Raw genomic sequence first — 13,728 nt, forward strand, 5'->3', positions numbered from 1 at the left:
GATTTGTTACTTTTACTCTGCCCCAACGTTTGAAAATAGATTAGAATTGGGGATACGTTCCATGCTCGCACGCGAGGTGAATTTCCGCTAAGTAGAGGTCGTAATTGTAAAATAAATAAATAAATATGTTTTATCAATAATCTAATACTATCTGTCACCACACCTTAATGAGCTCTTCTTGAGGAGTTGCGTGAAAATAGGCCAGTTTTTAATTGCCATCAATGAACTTCTTTTTCTACTGACGAGGGGGTTGTGGGGGCGGAGGAATGAGACACACGCATTGGCCTTATTGTACAGTAAATTCTGTAGGGTAAATTTTACTCTATTTAGACCACCTTCATCTTGGGAGACTGCCACACTACCACCTAGTGCTGAGCGATATGGAAAAATTCTTTTATCACGATAGAGGCTATTTTATATCACGATAACGATATGCCGCAAGATATTTTCAGTTATTCTTTAAAAAAAAATCTACAGCACACTATGACTGTTTACGTTTTCTCATTTTATGTTTAAGTGACATTAAACAGATGTATATCAAATGAGAAATGCATCCATTAGTAGTGCTGCTATATAAAATTATCAAATGCAAACAGAAGAGTTATAGAGCAATATTTTTTCACAACATTTATTCATCTAAATAAGAGGGATTAAAAAATAATCTCTGAGAAACAAACCCGCGATATATCGACATACAACCCAACGTAAACCTCACAATGTATGAGTTATGAACCCAAATGAAAATATGCGATGTCAGATGCAAGACAAAAAAAAAAAAAGACCAATCTTCTGCCAGCCTAAAAACTACACTCTAAAACAGATTAGTCAACTCTACCAAAAAAATAAAAGGGTTAAATTTGAGCAATCTAGCTGGTAGTTATGTGTCCGACAGATCCTTTGGTTAAAACAACCACTCTCTAGAATGGTAGGTGTTTTCAACCAATATCAATTGGTGATTGGGCCAATACAAATTGGTCATTCTGACCAAGAGATTGGTTTATCTGTGTTAGAGGCTGAAAAAAAAAGTACAACTGATTGTCACACCCATCTAAGTAAAATACATTTAGAATACAAAAAAACAACAACAAAAAAACAATAGTTCCATGTACTATCTAGACCTACTTACTATTGTAACCAATTTCATTGGATGTTTGGCTAACCAATAAAATTGGTATGCTTGTAACCACCCGGAATGGTCAATGTCGGACCAATCTATTGGTTAATCAAGCCAATATTGGTAAAAAAAAAATTTAACTAATCAATTTTTAGAGTGTAGCAGAAGGCACAACACATTGGTCCTTTTTTTCCCATTCAGATTGGTCTAAGGTGCGAAATTGGGATGGTGCTACACCGGGGCTATTGACAATTCGTAACATCCGGGCATTTCTGATATTTCATCAATAGAACTCAATGCAAATGCTTCATTTACACCACGGTTGTCAAAGTCCAGCCCTCGAGAGTCAGAGTCCTGCAGGTTTTTTTAGGTTTCCCTACTCCAACACATCTGATTCAGTGAACAGAGCTTGATGATGAGCTGATCATTTGAATCACCTTCGGGCTCTTGAATGACAAGAAGTCACAAATACAGTAAATCGTGTTGTTCAGTTATTTTTCCTTGATAGCGCTGTCATTTGAGGGTAGGAGATGAAAGATGATGGAGGCAGGAAAAGTGTGTGTGCGCGCTCGTGTGTGTGTGTGTGGTGAAGAGATACTGTATGATGGTGTGTCACCAAAACATGAGCACAGTTCACTGCTCAGGCACAAAGCTCTAAGTGACTGCTGCACCCCCCTCCTTCCTGATGCTAATAAGCAGATCTGGGTCAACTCACCCTCTCAAATTCACACACACAAACATACTCGCTTACATGACCAATAGACTCATACGGACACAAAACATGCTTAATTTCTCTCCTCTCGTTGCATATACAACATCTCTCTCTCTCTCTCTCTCTCTCTCTCTCTCTCTCTCTCTCTCTCTCTCTCTCTCTCTCTCTCTCTCTCTCTCCTCTCTCTCTCTCTCTCTCTTTCTCTCTCTCTCTGCACGCACACACACAAAACTGGGGTAGCCTACACCCCTCGAAGGTCTGACATGAGTGCCCGTACAGATTGGCGAGATTGCGACGCCTCCATTTTGTAGATGCACAAAAGGAGAGGTCTCCAACGAGGCATGCGAAGGAGTGAGGGATGAGGGAGAACTGAACGCTGCAACAGAATTCACAAATGGGAACATTTTGCACTCAATTCACCAAAAAAAAAAAAAAGGCTGGCATTTCCACAAACACGACGACAGCTGATACAACACAGTATCCACAAACAAAGATGGCGGATGTTGCACACAAAAACAACAAACATGGTGCACTTCTCAGTAAAATATTTATATATATATATATATATATATATCCATCCATCCATCCATTTTCTTGACCGCTTATTCCTCACAAGGGTCGCGGGGGCTGCTGGCGCCTACCTCAGCTGGCTCTGGGCAGTAGGCGGGGGACACCCTGGACTGGTTGCCAACCAATCTCAGGGCACACAGAGACGAACAACCATCCACAGTCACACACACACCTAGGGACAATTCGGAGCGCCCAATTAACCTGCCATGCATGTCTTTGGAATGTGGGAGGAGACCGGAGTACCCGGAAAAGACCCACGCGGGCACGGGGAGAACATGCAAACTCCACCCAGGAAGGTCCAAGCCTGGACTCGAACCGGAGACCTCAGAACTGGGAAGCGGACGTGCTAACCACTCGACTACCGTGCCGCCCATATCTCCATCCATCCATCCATCCATCCATCCATCCATTTTCTTGACCGCTTATTCCTCACAAGGGTCGCGGGGGTTGCTGGCGCCTATCTCAGCTGGCCTTGGGCAGTAGGCAGGTTACACCCCGGACTATATATATATATATATATATATATATTGTTATATTGAAGGCAAATCAGGCACATCTGCCTCACAGTCTGAGGTTCAAGGTTTGAATCTCAGCTCTGGCCTCTCCCTATGCTTGTGTAGCTTTTCCTTATAGCTTCGTCCATCCATCCATCCATCCATCCATCCATCCATCCATCCATCCATCCATCCATCCATCCATCCATCCATCCATCCATCCATCCATCCATTTCCTTGACCGCTTATTCCTCACAAGGGTCGCGGGGGGTGCTGGCGCCTATCTCAGCTGGCTCTGAGCAGTAGGCGGGGGACACCCTGGACTGGTTGCCAGCCAATCGCAGGGCACACAGAGACAAACAACCATCCACACTCACAAACACACCTAGGGACAATTCGGAGCACCCAATTAACCTGCCATGCAAGTCTTTGGAATGTGGGAGGAGACCGGAGTACCCGCCACATTGCAAAAACATGCATATCGTCACCCTCTTTTTTTCCCCAAAAAAATTATTATTATTATTATTTTGCTTAAATCATCTCCTCGTGATGCAAACAGTTCATTGTTTTGTGTGTTTCCTGAACAGTGTTGCCGGTAACGCGTTACTCAAAAAAATTGCTTTCCAAAGTAACTAGTAGTCTAACGCGTTACTTTGTTCTACAAAGTAGTCTGATTAAAGTTACTGTCCAGAGATTCAATCCATTACTCCACATTTTCATGAAGAAGGCAAAATATCTCACTGTTGTAACAGTCACAAACAACTGCTGCTAACTACGAAGATGAGGCGGAAGTTATTGATCACCACACTGAATTCAGCCATGGTCTGGTCGTGAATGGTTTGCACATTCAAAACAAAAGTGATGATACTTTTACTACTAGTTTTATTAACCAACAGGCACACAACGCAACAAAAAAAAAGTGTACATTATGGACCATGAGCAGCAGATAGGAGAACTGAGACGTGCCCGCGATTACGTCATCAAACTCAAAATGAACGACAGCCCAAAAAACAAAATATAAACAGTAGTGATTCTGTGGTCATCATCGTGTCTCAGATTAAAAAAAACAAAAAAGATGTCATACATTAACCAAAAATGAATGAGATGGCAAAAGAAAAACAAAAATTGTTAAAAACAAAAATTGTTGATTGAAAAGGGAAATGAACTTTTGGAAATATTTTTGCATATATTAAGTGGTTAAAATGTGTTTGATAGATTTATTGTTCCATAAGGTGGCTTCATATTTCTTTTGGCTGGACGGTAGGTTTATTTCATGTCTTAAATTTATGTTTCTGAAATACTTCACAATGTGCACATATTCCGTTTAATTGTGTTGGTGTCTGTCTAAAGGTTAAATATTTATATTTAACATTAAATTATCAACCTTTTGTTTTCCTGATCCTTATTTTGAAGAGGAAAAAAAAAACAATTATAACTGTCAAGAACTACTAATAAATATTTAAACTGATACATTTTTCAGTCATATCGCCCAGCCCTTTGTTGCGGTATATTTAAATAATTGATTCAAAATATAAAAATATAGAAGACATATTTGTTGTTCTTTTTTAACACATTTGTAGATACTGTAAAAATTTGTGGTGTTTTAAGATTAATGTTTACAAGCAACAAATATCACCATAAGTTTTAAATATTGAAATGAATCGTATCGAATCGAAAATTGTATCGTTCCCAAACTTAATCGAACCGTTCTGTTCTGAAAGATAATCGTTTTTCAATCGAATCGCAACCTGTGTATCGAGATACATATCAAATCGGCCTCATTTCAGAGATTCCCACCCCTAGTTTTCAGCATGCACGAGTCGACTCAAGTGTACACACTGGAATAGCGGAACAAACAATAGAGGAATTAAGGGGATTTTCATTTTCAACCTGGATAGATTTTTATTTTTTGTTTTATAAAAAGTATTTACGTTACAAGAAGTCAAGAGAGACTGCCTATTTTGTTTTTCATTAAAAAAAAACTTTATTTTCATGTTAAAAATGCACTTTCAATAAAGTATTTGGAACTCTGTTTCTACCGCATTATTTTTATGTTGAGATGGTGTTATCGGCAGCTGCTGAAAGTAACTAAAAAAGTAACTTTTAATCTAACTTAGTTACTTTTAAAATCAAGTAATCAGTAACGCAATTTAGTTACTTTTAAAACCAAGTAATCAGTAAAGTAACTAAGTTACTTTTTCAAGGTAACTGTGGCAACACTGTTCCTGAACAATCTTAAAAAATGTCTTTGGCGAAGAATTAAGGCGTCGATACTGGAAACTCTAAATTGTCGGTTGAATGCTTGTTCATGCTCTGCGATTGGCTGTTGACCAGAGTGGATGCTACCATGGAATCACCTCAATCCATGTTTGGATGGATCGACATAATCAAGGGATGTTTTTTTTCCCCCTCACAATAAACAGAACAACAAATTAAAGTGAACCCCAATATGTCATCTGTGATTTAAAAAATGTGGGCGGACTTGAAGTTTTGGCTAAGGGCACTTTTGATATGCTGCCACGCTGCAGATCCACCACCACCTCCCCTTCAACCTCCGTGACTTTCCTCCACACCCTGTCATCACTGTGAACCCACACGCTCATACACGCACACACTTTAACCTCCATGCCTCCATCACACGCACACACTCATTCTTACACCCCCTTGCAACCGAGTCTGTCACCACAGCTTTCTTCACTCTGTGGCCCTTTGAGCCTTGGACTTCCTTTTTTGGCCCAAAGGGTAATTCATGTGTTTGTGCACCTGCCACTATCCGTGCATTTATATCATAATGTTTCTCTATGTTGAAACATGTATACGCCTTGTATTGGACATTCTGCAAATCTTTTTAAAGGCTGCACACATAAATGTATTTGTATGAGAGAAAATTGAGAAATTAAATGTTGATATTTTACTCATGTTCATTTTCATTTGTATTAATTTAACTTTAAAATACATTTAAAATATCAAGACTGGGGGAAATGATGAGAGAATTACGTCTCAATGAAATATCAACACACGCGTTCGCACACCCTTTCCAATTACTGTGACCATGGCAACTATCAGAGATTAATGCTGCCAGTCAGCAGTGTTAAGATGCAACTAAGCCCCTCCGTATCAGGCCCCCACACACGCGCGCGTGTGCGCACAAGCTCATATATGGCGTACAATTAATCCTTTTTTTGTGGCGATATAAGGTAAATCGGTCGCCCTGTTAACCAATTTAAAAAACATTTCCAGAAGAAAAAAAGGCACAAATAATTGATGCATGTCCGAAAAAAATCATGAAGAAGAAGAAGAAGAAGAAGAAGAAGAAGAAGAAGAAGAAGAAGAAGAAGAAAATTTCAATGGATTTTAATATCTTAATTCATATTTTCTAGATGATATATAATAGTAAAAACGCGGCAAGCCTATTCGATTAACAGTTGTGCAAGTTACTTGTTTTTAATTTATCCAAATATCATATTTATTTATTTATTTTTGACATTGCTGCGCGTATATGTGACATTTGCAGCCGATCCAGTTTTGTGCATGATGTGATGGTGAAGGGAGGGGGGAGGGTGGAAATGCCTGGAGGACTCTCCCTATATCTCCTCAGCACACACGCGCACGCAGGCGTGCACATAGCTCCAGACGTGGGTGACACACTAACACGAATCAACATCATCATGACCACATATAGCAGCTGGGCCATGCACACACACAAGCCAATGCATGCAAGCCAAGCATGAAAATATGCACAATTTTCTCTTATCCTCTGGCTGCTTACTACATTTAGTTACGTCCTCCACCGTGTGACTATTTTATTTTTTTTCATTTTTCGGTATAGTGCTGGTAAATTTTGATTGTTATTTCTCAGCTTAAAAACGCACGTGCACAAAATGAATTCCTTTGTGTTCCATCCCCCATTTTATAAACTTCGATAGGCCTATTTATTTAGTTTAGTTAGTTTTAGTTTTGTTTATTGAGCAAACTAAAAATAAAAAATAAAAATGCCCAGCCTTGTCACGGTGCAACTGGTACTCAAATATTATTGGCCTACACTCGCCAATTAAATTTGCATATTGAAGCGTAGCCCATGCGAAGAAATGCACCAAATATAAAAAGTAGGCTTGGTAAAATGTAGAATAGGTTGCAGTATATTGTCCGTGTGCGTGCGTGAGCGCGGGTGGGAGCTGTCCACGGTGCTTTCGCTGCAGGCCACGTTCATCATATCAGCAACGAGTTGCATCCTCGCAGTCTGCTGCTGCTGCTGCATGCTGCTCATCTGGAACCAAGATGTTTAAATTAACAAGATGCAGAGTGCACGCATGAGCAAACGAAGTCTTTGTTTTGGGTTTATTAAGCATTGAACGGAAATGGGGGCGAGTTGGCTAGAAAGAACTACCGAAAGAAAAAACGATCGAGTTTTAGGCATAAAATAGAATTAAAATTTATGTAGGTCTATAAAACCGTAATATGGCAAACACATTTATTTAATTTGTATTTTTAGCAATAAAGAAAACAATATACAATAGACTATACCTTTCGATCAAACGTCATATTTACTAAAAATGTCGATTTCACAAATTATGAAATTTGTTAAATCGTGCACAACTGCACATTACAGTAAATGTAGACTATACAAATATAGAATCAAGACAATGTTGAATGAAATTTGGGAAATAAAATATGTCGTTGCCACAGCCATTTCAATGCATGCCATCGGATTAATGATGCTCATTTACAATATAGAATAGAATAGAATAGAATAGAATAGAATAGACCTGGCCGAGATGACACGATTTTTTTTTTATTCACTCATCCATTCAAATATGTCTCTTGTTGGTCCAACAGTGACAACTACGTTTTTTTTCTTTACTCCCCACGTGATTTGTCGTGACTGACCTGACCACCCCCTCCTCTCTGATCTCTCTCTCTCTCTCTCTCTCTCTCTCTCTCTCTCTCTCTCTCTCTCTCTCTCTCTCTCTCTCTCTCTCTCTCTCTCTCTCTCTCTCTCTCTCTCTCTCTCTCTCTCTCTCTCTCTCTCTCTCCTTGTCCTCTTGCGACGCAGTCACACATCAGCGCTGCAACATCTTTTTAAATATATATTTGATTATTATACTGTATTATTTTTTTTTCGGACAAATGAGGACATCTTTTCATTTGAACATATTTTTGTTACCACAAAATAGCTTTAAAAGGTGGTGATGGACAATGGAACAGCGAGCCAGGCGAAGCGGCTGAGGATTTTTGAGTGCGTGTCGGTTTTGGGACTTGAGGACAACAGCATGACTTTGCAGCATCCGGAGAATTGAACCCCCACCAAAAAGGCTAATAATCCAGCATCTATATCAATTTCTTCGCCACCGAGGCCCCCCGTGTCTTCTGGATTAAATCTAACGAGCAGAGAAGATGGCTCACCTGATCCGCCACAAATTGACCAACAAGCTGACCAACGCGGCCCACACGGTCTCCAACAAGTCCCAGGCCAAGGTCAGCGGCGTATTCGCCCGCCTCGGCTTCCAGGCGGCCACGGACGAGGAGGGCGTGGGATTTGCAGAATGCGACGATCTGGACTACGACTACAGGCAAGGTATGCAAATGGACGTCCTCCAGGGGAACGACGAGGGCGGAGAGTGCGGCCTGGAGGACGGGGACAGCCACTACCAGAGGGACGGAACCGCGCCCAGGCCACAGGGCCTCAAAACTGGGGGATCCCTGGAGGAGGACAAGCCCAAAATCACGTCTTGGGAGGCTGGATGGAACGTCACCAACGCCATTCAGGTACGTCGTTTGTTTGAGAGAGAGAGACAATGGGGCCCTCCCACGCTGCGTTATCAGGCCTGCAGGAGTCACCTTGAACATATTTCACAGTTAGGGTTAAACACGCCATTACGAAACGCATTTTAATTGGATGCAACCCGAAATTAATCTGATTTTTGTTTTTTGTTGTTGTTGTTGTTTTTTTTGCAATCATATTTGGTAAAATGGGTGTGCGTTCAACACTTCGTGATTTCGCTCAGCCAATCAGCATAAATAAAATAATGACGAACATTGTGTAATGTAACTCAAAATGTAATATAAAAGGATAATGAGATGTTTCAGAAGCATTATATGTAACTCAAAATGTACGGTCATCATGAGGTGTTCATCTTATGCACACACGATACATTTACTAAAATACCTGCTCACATTATTATTATTATTATTATTATTATTATTATTATTATTGTGGAACACCATGGTAAATTCATGGGTTGGAATTTAATCATCTTGGCAAGAGGATTAAGTGTAATTATGTAAATCCTTTTAGCAGTGAATTCAACAACCCAGCGGGCCAATTTTGTATACACACGGTCATGCAGAGCACAATGATTGAATATAAAAAAAAACAAGCCACAAAAAGTAGAGTCAATCGTACAGGCTCATCGAAAAAAAAAAAAAAAAAAGTCAAAATTAACTATAGCTTTTTGAGCGTATATTTAATGTTCGTCATTCCCGTACTGCACGTTGAGATTACGTAAAGTGTGTTTGGAGCTGCTTGCACGCACGGTTCGTGACCGCTCGGCCGCGCTTGTCTCGTCCGCAGGGCATGTTCGTCCTCGGCCTGCCCTACGCCATCCTGCACGGCGGCTACCTGGGCCTCTTCCTCATCATCTTCGCCGCGGTGGTGTGCTGCTACACGGGCAAGATCCTCATCGCGTGTCTCTACGAGGAGAACGAGGACGGCATCAGGGTACGCGTGCGCGACTCCTACGTCGACGTGGCCAACGCGTGCTGCGCGCCGCGTTTCCCCGCGCTGGGCGGCCACGTGGTCAACGTGGCGCAGATCATCGAGCTGGTGATGACGTGCATCCTGTACGTGGTGGTGAGCGGCAACCTGATGTACAACAGCTTCCCGGGGCTGCCCGTCTCGCAGAAGGCGTGGTCGGTGGTGGCCACTGCCGCCTTGCTGCCCTGCGCCTTCCTCAAGAACCTGAAGGCCGTGTCCAAGTTCAGCCTGCTGTGCACGCTGGCCCACTTCGTCATCAACGTCCTGGTGATCGCCTACTGCCTTTCGAGGGCTCGGGAGTGGGCGTGGGAGAAGGTCAAGTTCTACATTGACGTCAAGAAGTTCCCCATCTCCATCGGCATCATCGTGTTCAGCTACACCTCGCAGATCTTCCTCCCGTCCCTGGAGGGCAACATGCAGAAGCCCAGCGAGTTCCACTGCATGATGGACTGGACCCACATCACCGCCTGTGTCCTCAAGGGGCTCTTCGCCCTGGTGGCCTACCTGACCTGGGCCGACGCCACCAAGGAGGTCATCACGGATAACCTGCCCAGCGCCATCCGCGCGGTGGTCAACCTCTTCCTGGTGGCCAAGGCGTTGCTCTCCTACCCGCTGCCTTTCTTCGCCGCCGTCGAGGTCCTGGAGAAGTCGCTGTTCCAAGACGGCGGGCGGGCCTTGTTCCCCGACTGCTACGGGCCGGGCGGCCAGTTAAAATCGTGGGGCCTCGGCCTCCGAGTGGGCTTGGTGGTCTTCACCCTGCTCATGGCCGTCTTCGTGCCCCATTTCGCGCTCCTCATGGGTCTGACCGGAAGCCTGACGGGCGCCGGCCTCTGCTTCCTGCTGCCGAGCCTCTTCCACCTGAAGCTCCAGTGGAGGAACCTCCTGTGGCACCACGTCTTCTTCGACGTCGCCATTTTCGTCATCGGGGGCATTTGCGCCATATCGGGCTTCATCCACTCCATCGAGGGGCTCATAGAGGCGTTCAAGTACAATATCCAAGATTGAGAACTTTGACCCCCCCACCGTCCCGCTCCGCTCCCCACTTTGTGGGTCATGACGACAAAGAAGCCCGCGAGGAGGAACGTGTGTGTGAAATGTTTTTAATTTTGCCTTTGTGAAAACGTGCAATAACAAACTCTACAATCATGGTGTAAAATAGTCTTCTGTGGTAAAGTGGATGAAACGACACAACCTCTTGAAGAGTGTGTCCAAAGTTGTCAGGCAGTGAAACATGGCTCAAACTAAGTGTGCGTGGTCATATTTGGGCTGCGGTTTGAAATAAGGCGCCCATTTTCCGGCATCACACTTAACTTTGTCGTCTATTCGCCATTAAATCGAGGTTTTAAATGTACAACTTGGCAAGGAATGTGGCAAGGGTGATTATACCTGGGAGGTGAGTATCTTCTCGTAAATGCTTACTAGCAGGTGGCGTCACAAAAATAGAAGAAAAAGAAAGAAGTCGTGGAGTTCAATTCTTCATGCACACGAAACTGCAGATGTCTCATGCAATGTTATGCACTATGGTTGTGCCATTATTGATTTCTTTTTAAAGGGGAAGTCAACCTGAAACATTTCTTGACAATAATATGCTATATGCAACCTCACTAATCTAAAAATGACATTCTGATTATTATTACATCTTGTGGAATATGAATCATGCAGCAAAACCCAGCTGTTTTTATCCATCTTAGGGGGCGGCCATTTTGCCACTTGCTGTCAACTTAAAGGGATACTTGACTCAATGAGCCGTTTTCAGCAGTAAAAAGTTAATATTTTGTCCAGAATTAATTTAATAACTTCATTATTTTGCATGTACAATTAATACATTTAAAAACACGTTTTCCAATTTCTGTTGACTGAAGATGACATCACCCATGATGAGGAAATAGGTAACGACCAATCACAGTTCACCTGTTTTCTGGGTTTGGTCAGCAAACTAAGCCATAATTGGTCGTTACCTGTTTCCTCAACACAGTGGAAAAATTTGTTGATAAAGGTATTAATTGTTCATGAAAAACAATGATGTTATCACATTAATTCTTGACAAAATATTACCTTATTACAGTTAAAAATGGCTCAATGAGTCAAGTATCCCTTTAAGATGACATCACAGTTCCTCAGGGTTCAGGCAACGACCAATCACAGCTCACCTGTTTCCTGAAGCTGAGCTATGATTGCTTGTTATTTGAGACCTGAGCAACTGTGATGTCATTTTCACTCGACCGCAAGTGGCAAAATGGCCGTCTTCTGATATTGATTAAAAGCTGCAGGAGTTTTCTGCTTAACTCCTATTCCACCCACGCAATATTAATCAGAATATCATATTTGGACTAGCGGGGCTGCATAGAACATATTATTGCCAAGATTTTTTCGGGCGGTTGACTTCCCTTTTAAACGTGAGTAACCCCATAATGTGCTTGCTATGTGTGGTGGAGTGTACGTGAGATAACCAATATGGCACTCCACACATATAACGATATCTTTACCGACAATCACGAGTCTCCTCCAAGTGACGTCTGTTGCAGTACCAAGACTGACCTGTGAGAGGCAGCATCGGGCCAAATGACAACCAGACATACAAAAGAAGAAAGAGGCAACTTTGAGCTTGGCCCTGCTATGACTAACTGAGAGTAATTGACCCAAACAAAAAAAAAATATATGTTTAATTGATTAAATTAAATTATATTAAATTGTCTATATGAATGGGTGGGATGTTCAAACTGGGCCTGATTATTGGCACATGTAACCGTTTTAGAGGCATAAGGGCCAAATAATTTGAGCTGTTCTATCCTTTAACCAAAATTTGCAAGTATTATTTTTCCACCATTGGGTTTCAGGTAAAACAAAAAACATGCCACATTTGGACATGTGTAATTTTCATTGTGCAGTGGATGATATGCTAAACAACCTCTAAATATATTCCACCTGTATGCTTGCCGTTGCACAAAACTAAACCAATTTACGTGAGGCTATAATGTTAATTTTACTGTTTTAAAATCAAATAACATCGTGAGGTATTGTCTATCTCTATGCAAGTGATCAAAAATGCATTCTGGGACATCGCCACCCTGGCCAGAGTTTGCATGTGGGCACGAAAAAAGCCTTTTGTGTGTGTGTGTGTGTGTGTGTGTGTGTGTGTGTGTGTGTGTGTGTGTGTGTGTGTGTGTGTGTGTAAATTTTTGTGTGGACATTGCCCAAATATAAAACCATATTTCCATTAAAAGTTTAGAACAGTTTGGTTCACCTCATACTGTTTGGAAGGATAAATCCTGAATTTTCCTGGATTTTCTTCCCACTTGAGGTTACTTCTGATAATCATGTCAGCTACCCAAACAGTGTGACATCATAGCAAAGTTAGCCAAGAAGAAGACCGCACAGTGAATGTCATCTTCCAATTGAATTGATAACACATTACAAAGTGTCTAGTTCCAATTGCCATATTTTATGGTACCCTTTAACAGCTTTTGGCAACAGGAACACTAAAAATAGTGAACTGAACTGTGTGGTGGATACGGGCATGCACACTTCAGTCAAGTTGATGCACATATGAAAAAAGAAAATCATGATCTTCTGTGTAGTTGTTTGAATAATACTTCTCTTTTGTCACTTTGTTTTGTGCTTTTATTTTCCCACCTCAATAGAGCTCGTCGGTTTGTTTGTTTTCTTGATGTTTCCAATGTCATTCTGGATGGAGTGAATTTTAACGTGCAAGCAAGTGGATCCTTCTCGTGTCGTATGCAAAGTGTTTGTCGGATGATAATCTCTCCCTGTTCAACCTGTCAATCGTGATTTAATGCAACTAATAATGGTGTGTGAGACAAAGAGTATTTGTTGAATCAAGCGATAAATAAACGGAATATTTTATGGCTGGTGAATCTGTTTTCCTTTTAAATAGTGGGTCTTAAGTTATGTTTGGACTGCTATGAAATCGTCTTTGTTACACAATAATAGTGTAAGTCTATTCGAATGTGTTTGTTGAAGTTAAATTACATGTAATAAATTATGAATTTGATGAAGAATTAGAAAGTCAGCACTTTGCAGCAGGATCCAAAGTTTCACTTTCTATTTCACGGCAGTATATCAG

The 13,728-nt window shown here is 41.7% G+C and overlaps 1 protein-coding gene across 1 annotated transcript; it reads left to right on the top strand.

Annotated features, from left to right (window-relative positions):
- Window positions 1-7,928: 7,928 nt before the first annotated feature.
- On the top strand, window positions 7,929-13,519 carry LOC144014833 (vesicular inhibitory amino acid transporter-like). Its single transcript, XM_077515133.1, has 2 exons — window positions 7,929-8,656; window positions 9,462-13,519. The coding sequence occupies exons 1-2, from the start codon at window positions 8,285-8,287 to the stop codon at window positions 10,647-10,649; spliced, it is 1,560 nt and encodes a 519-aa protein (XP_077371259.1). The 5' UTR covers window positions 7,929-8,284; the 3' UTR covers window positions 10,650-13,519.
- Window positions 13,520-13,728: the final 209 nt, after the last annotated feature.

Source organism: Festucalex cinctus, chromosome 2 (genome assembly GCF_051991245.1).
Source record: "Festucalex cinctus isolate MCC-2025b chromosome 2, RoL_Fcin_1.0, whole genome shotgun sequence".
NCBI lineage: Eukaryota > Metazoa > Chordata > Actinopteri > Syngnathiformes > Syngnathidae > Festucalex > Festucalex cinctus.

Excerpts from the sequence above, each read along its gene's own strand:
- LOC144014833 (XM_077515133.1), top strand. The coding sequence starts at position 8,285 with ATGGCTCACCTGATCCGCCACAAATTGACCAACAAGCTGACCAACGCG. Across the intron at positions 8,657-9,461 it reads ACGTCACCAACGCCATTCAG|GGCATGTTCGTCCTCGGCCT; the intron begins GTACGTCGTTTG and ends TCTCGTCCGCAG.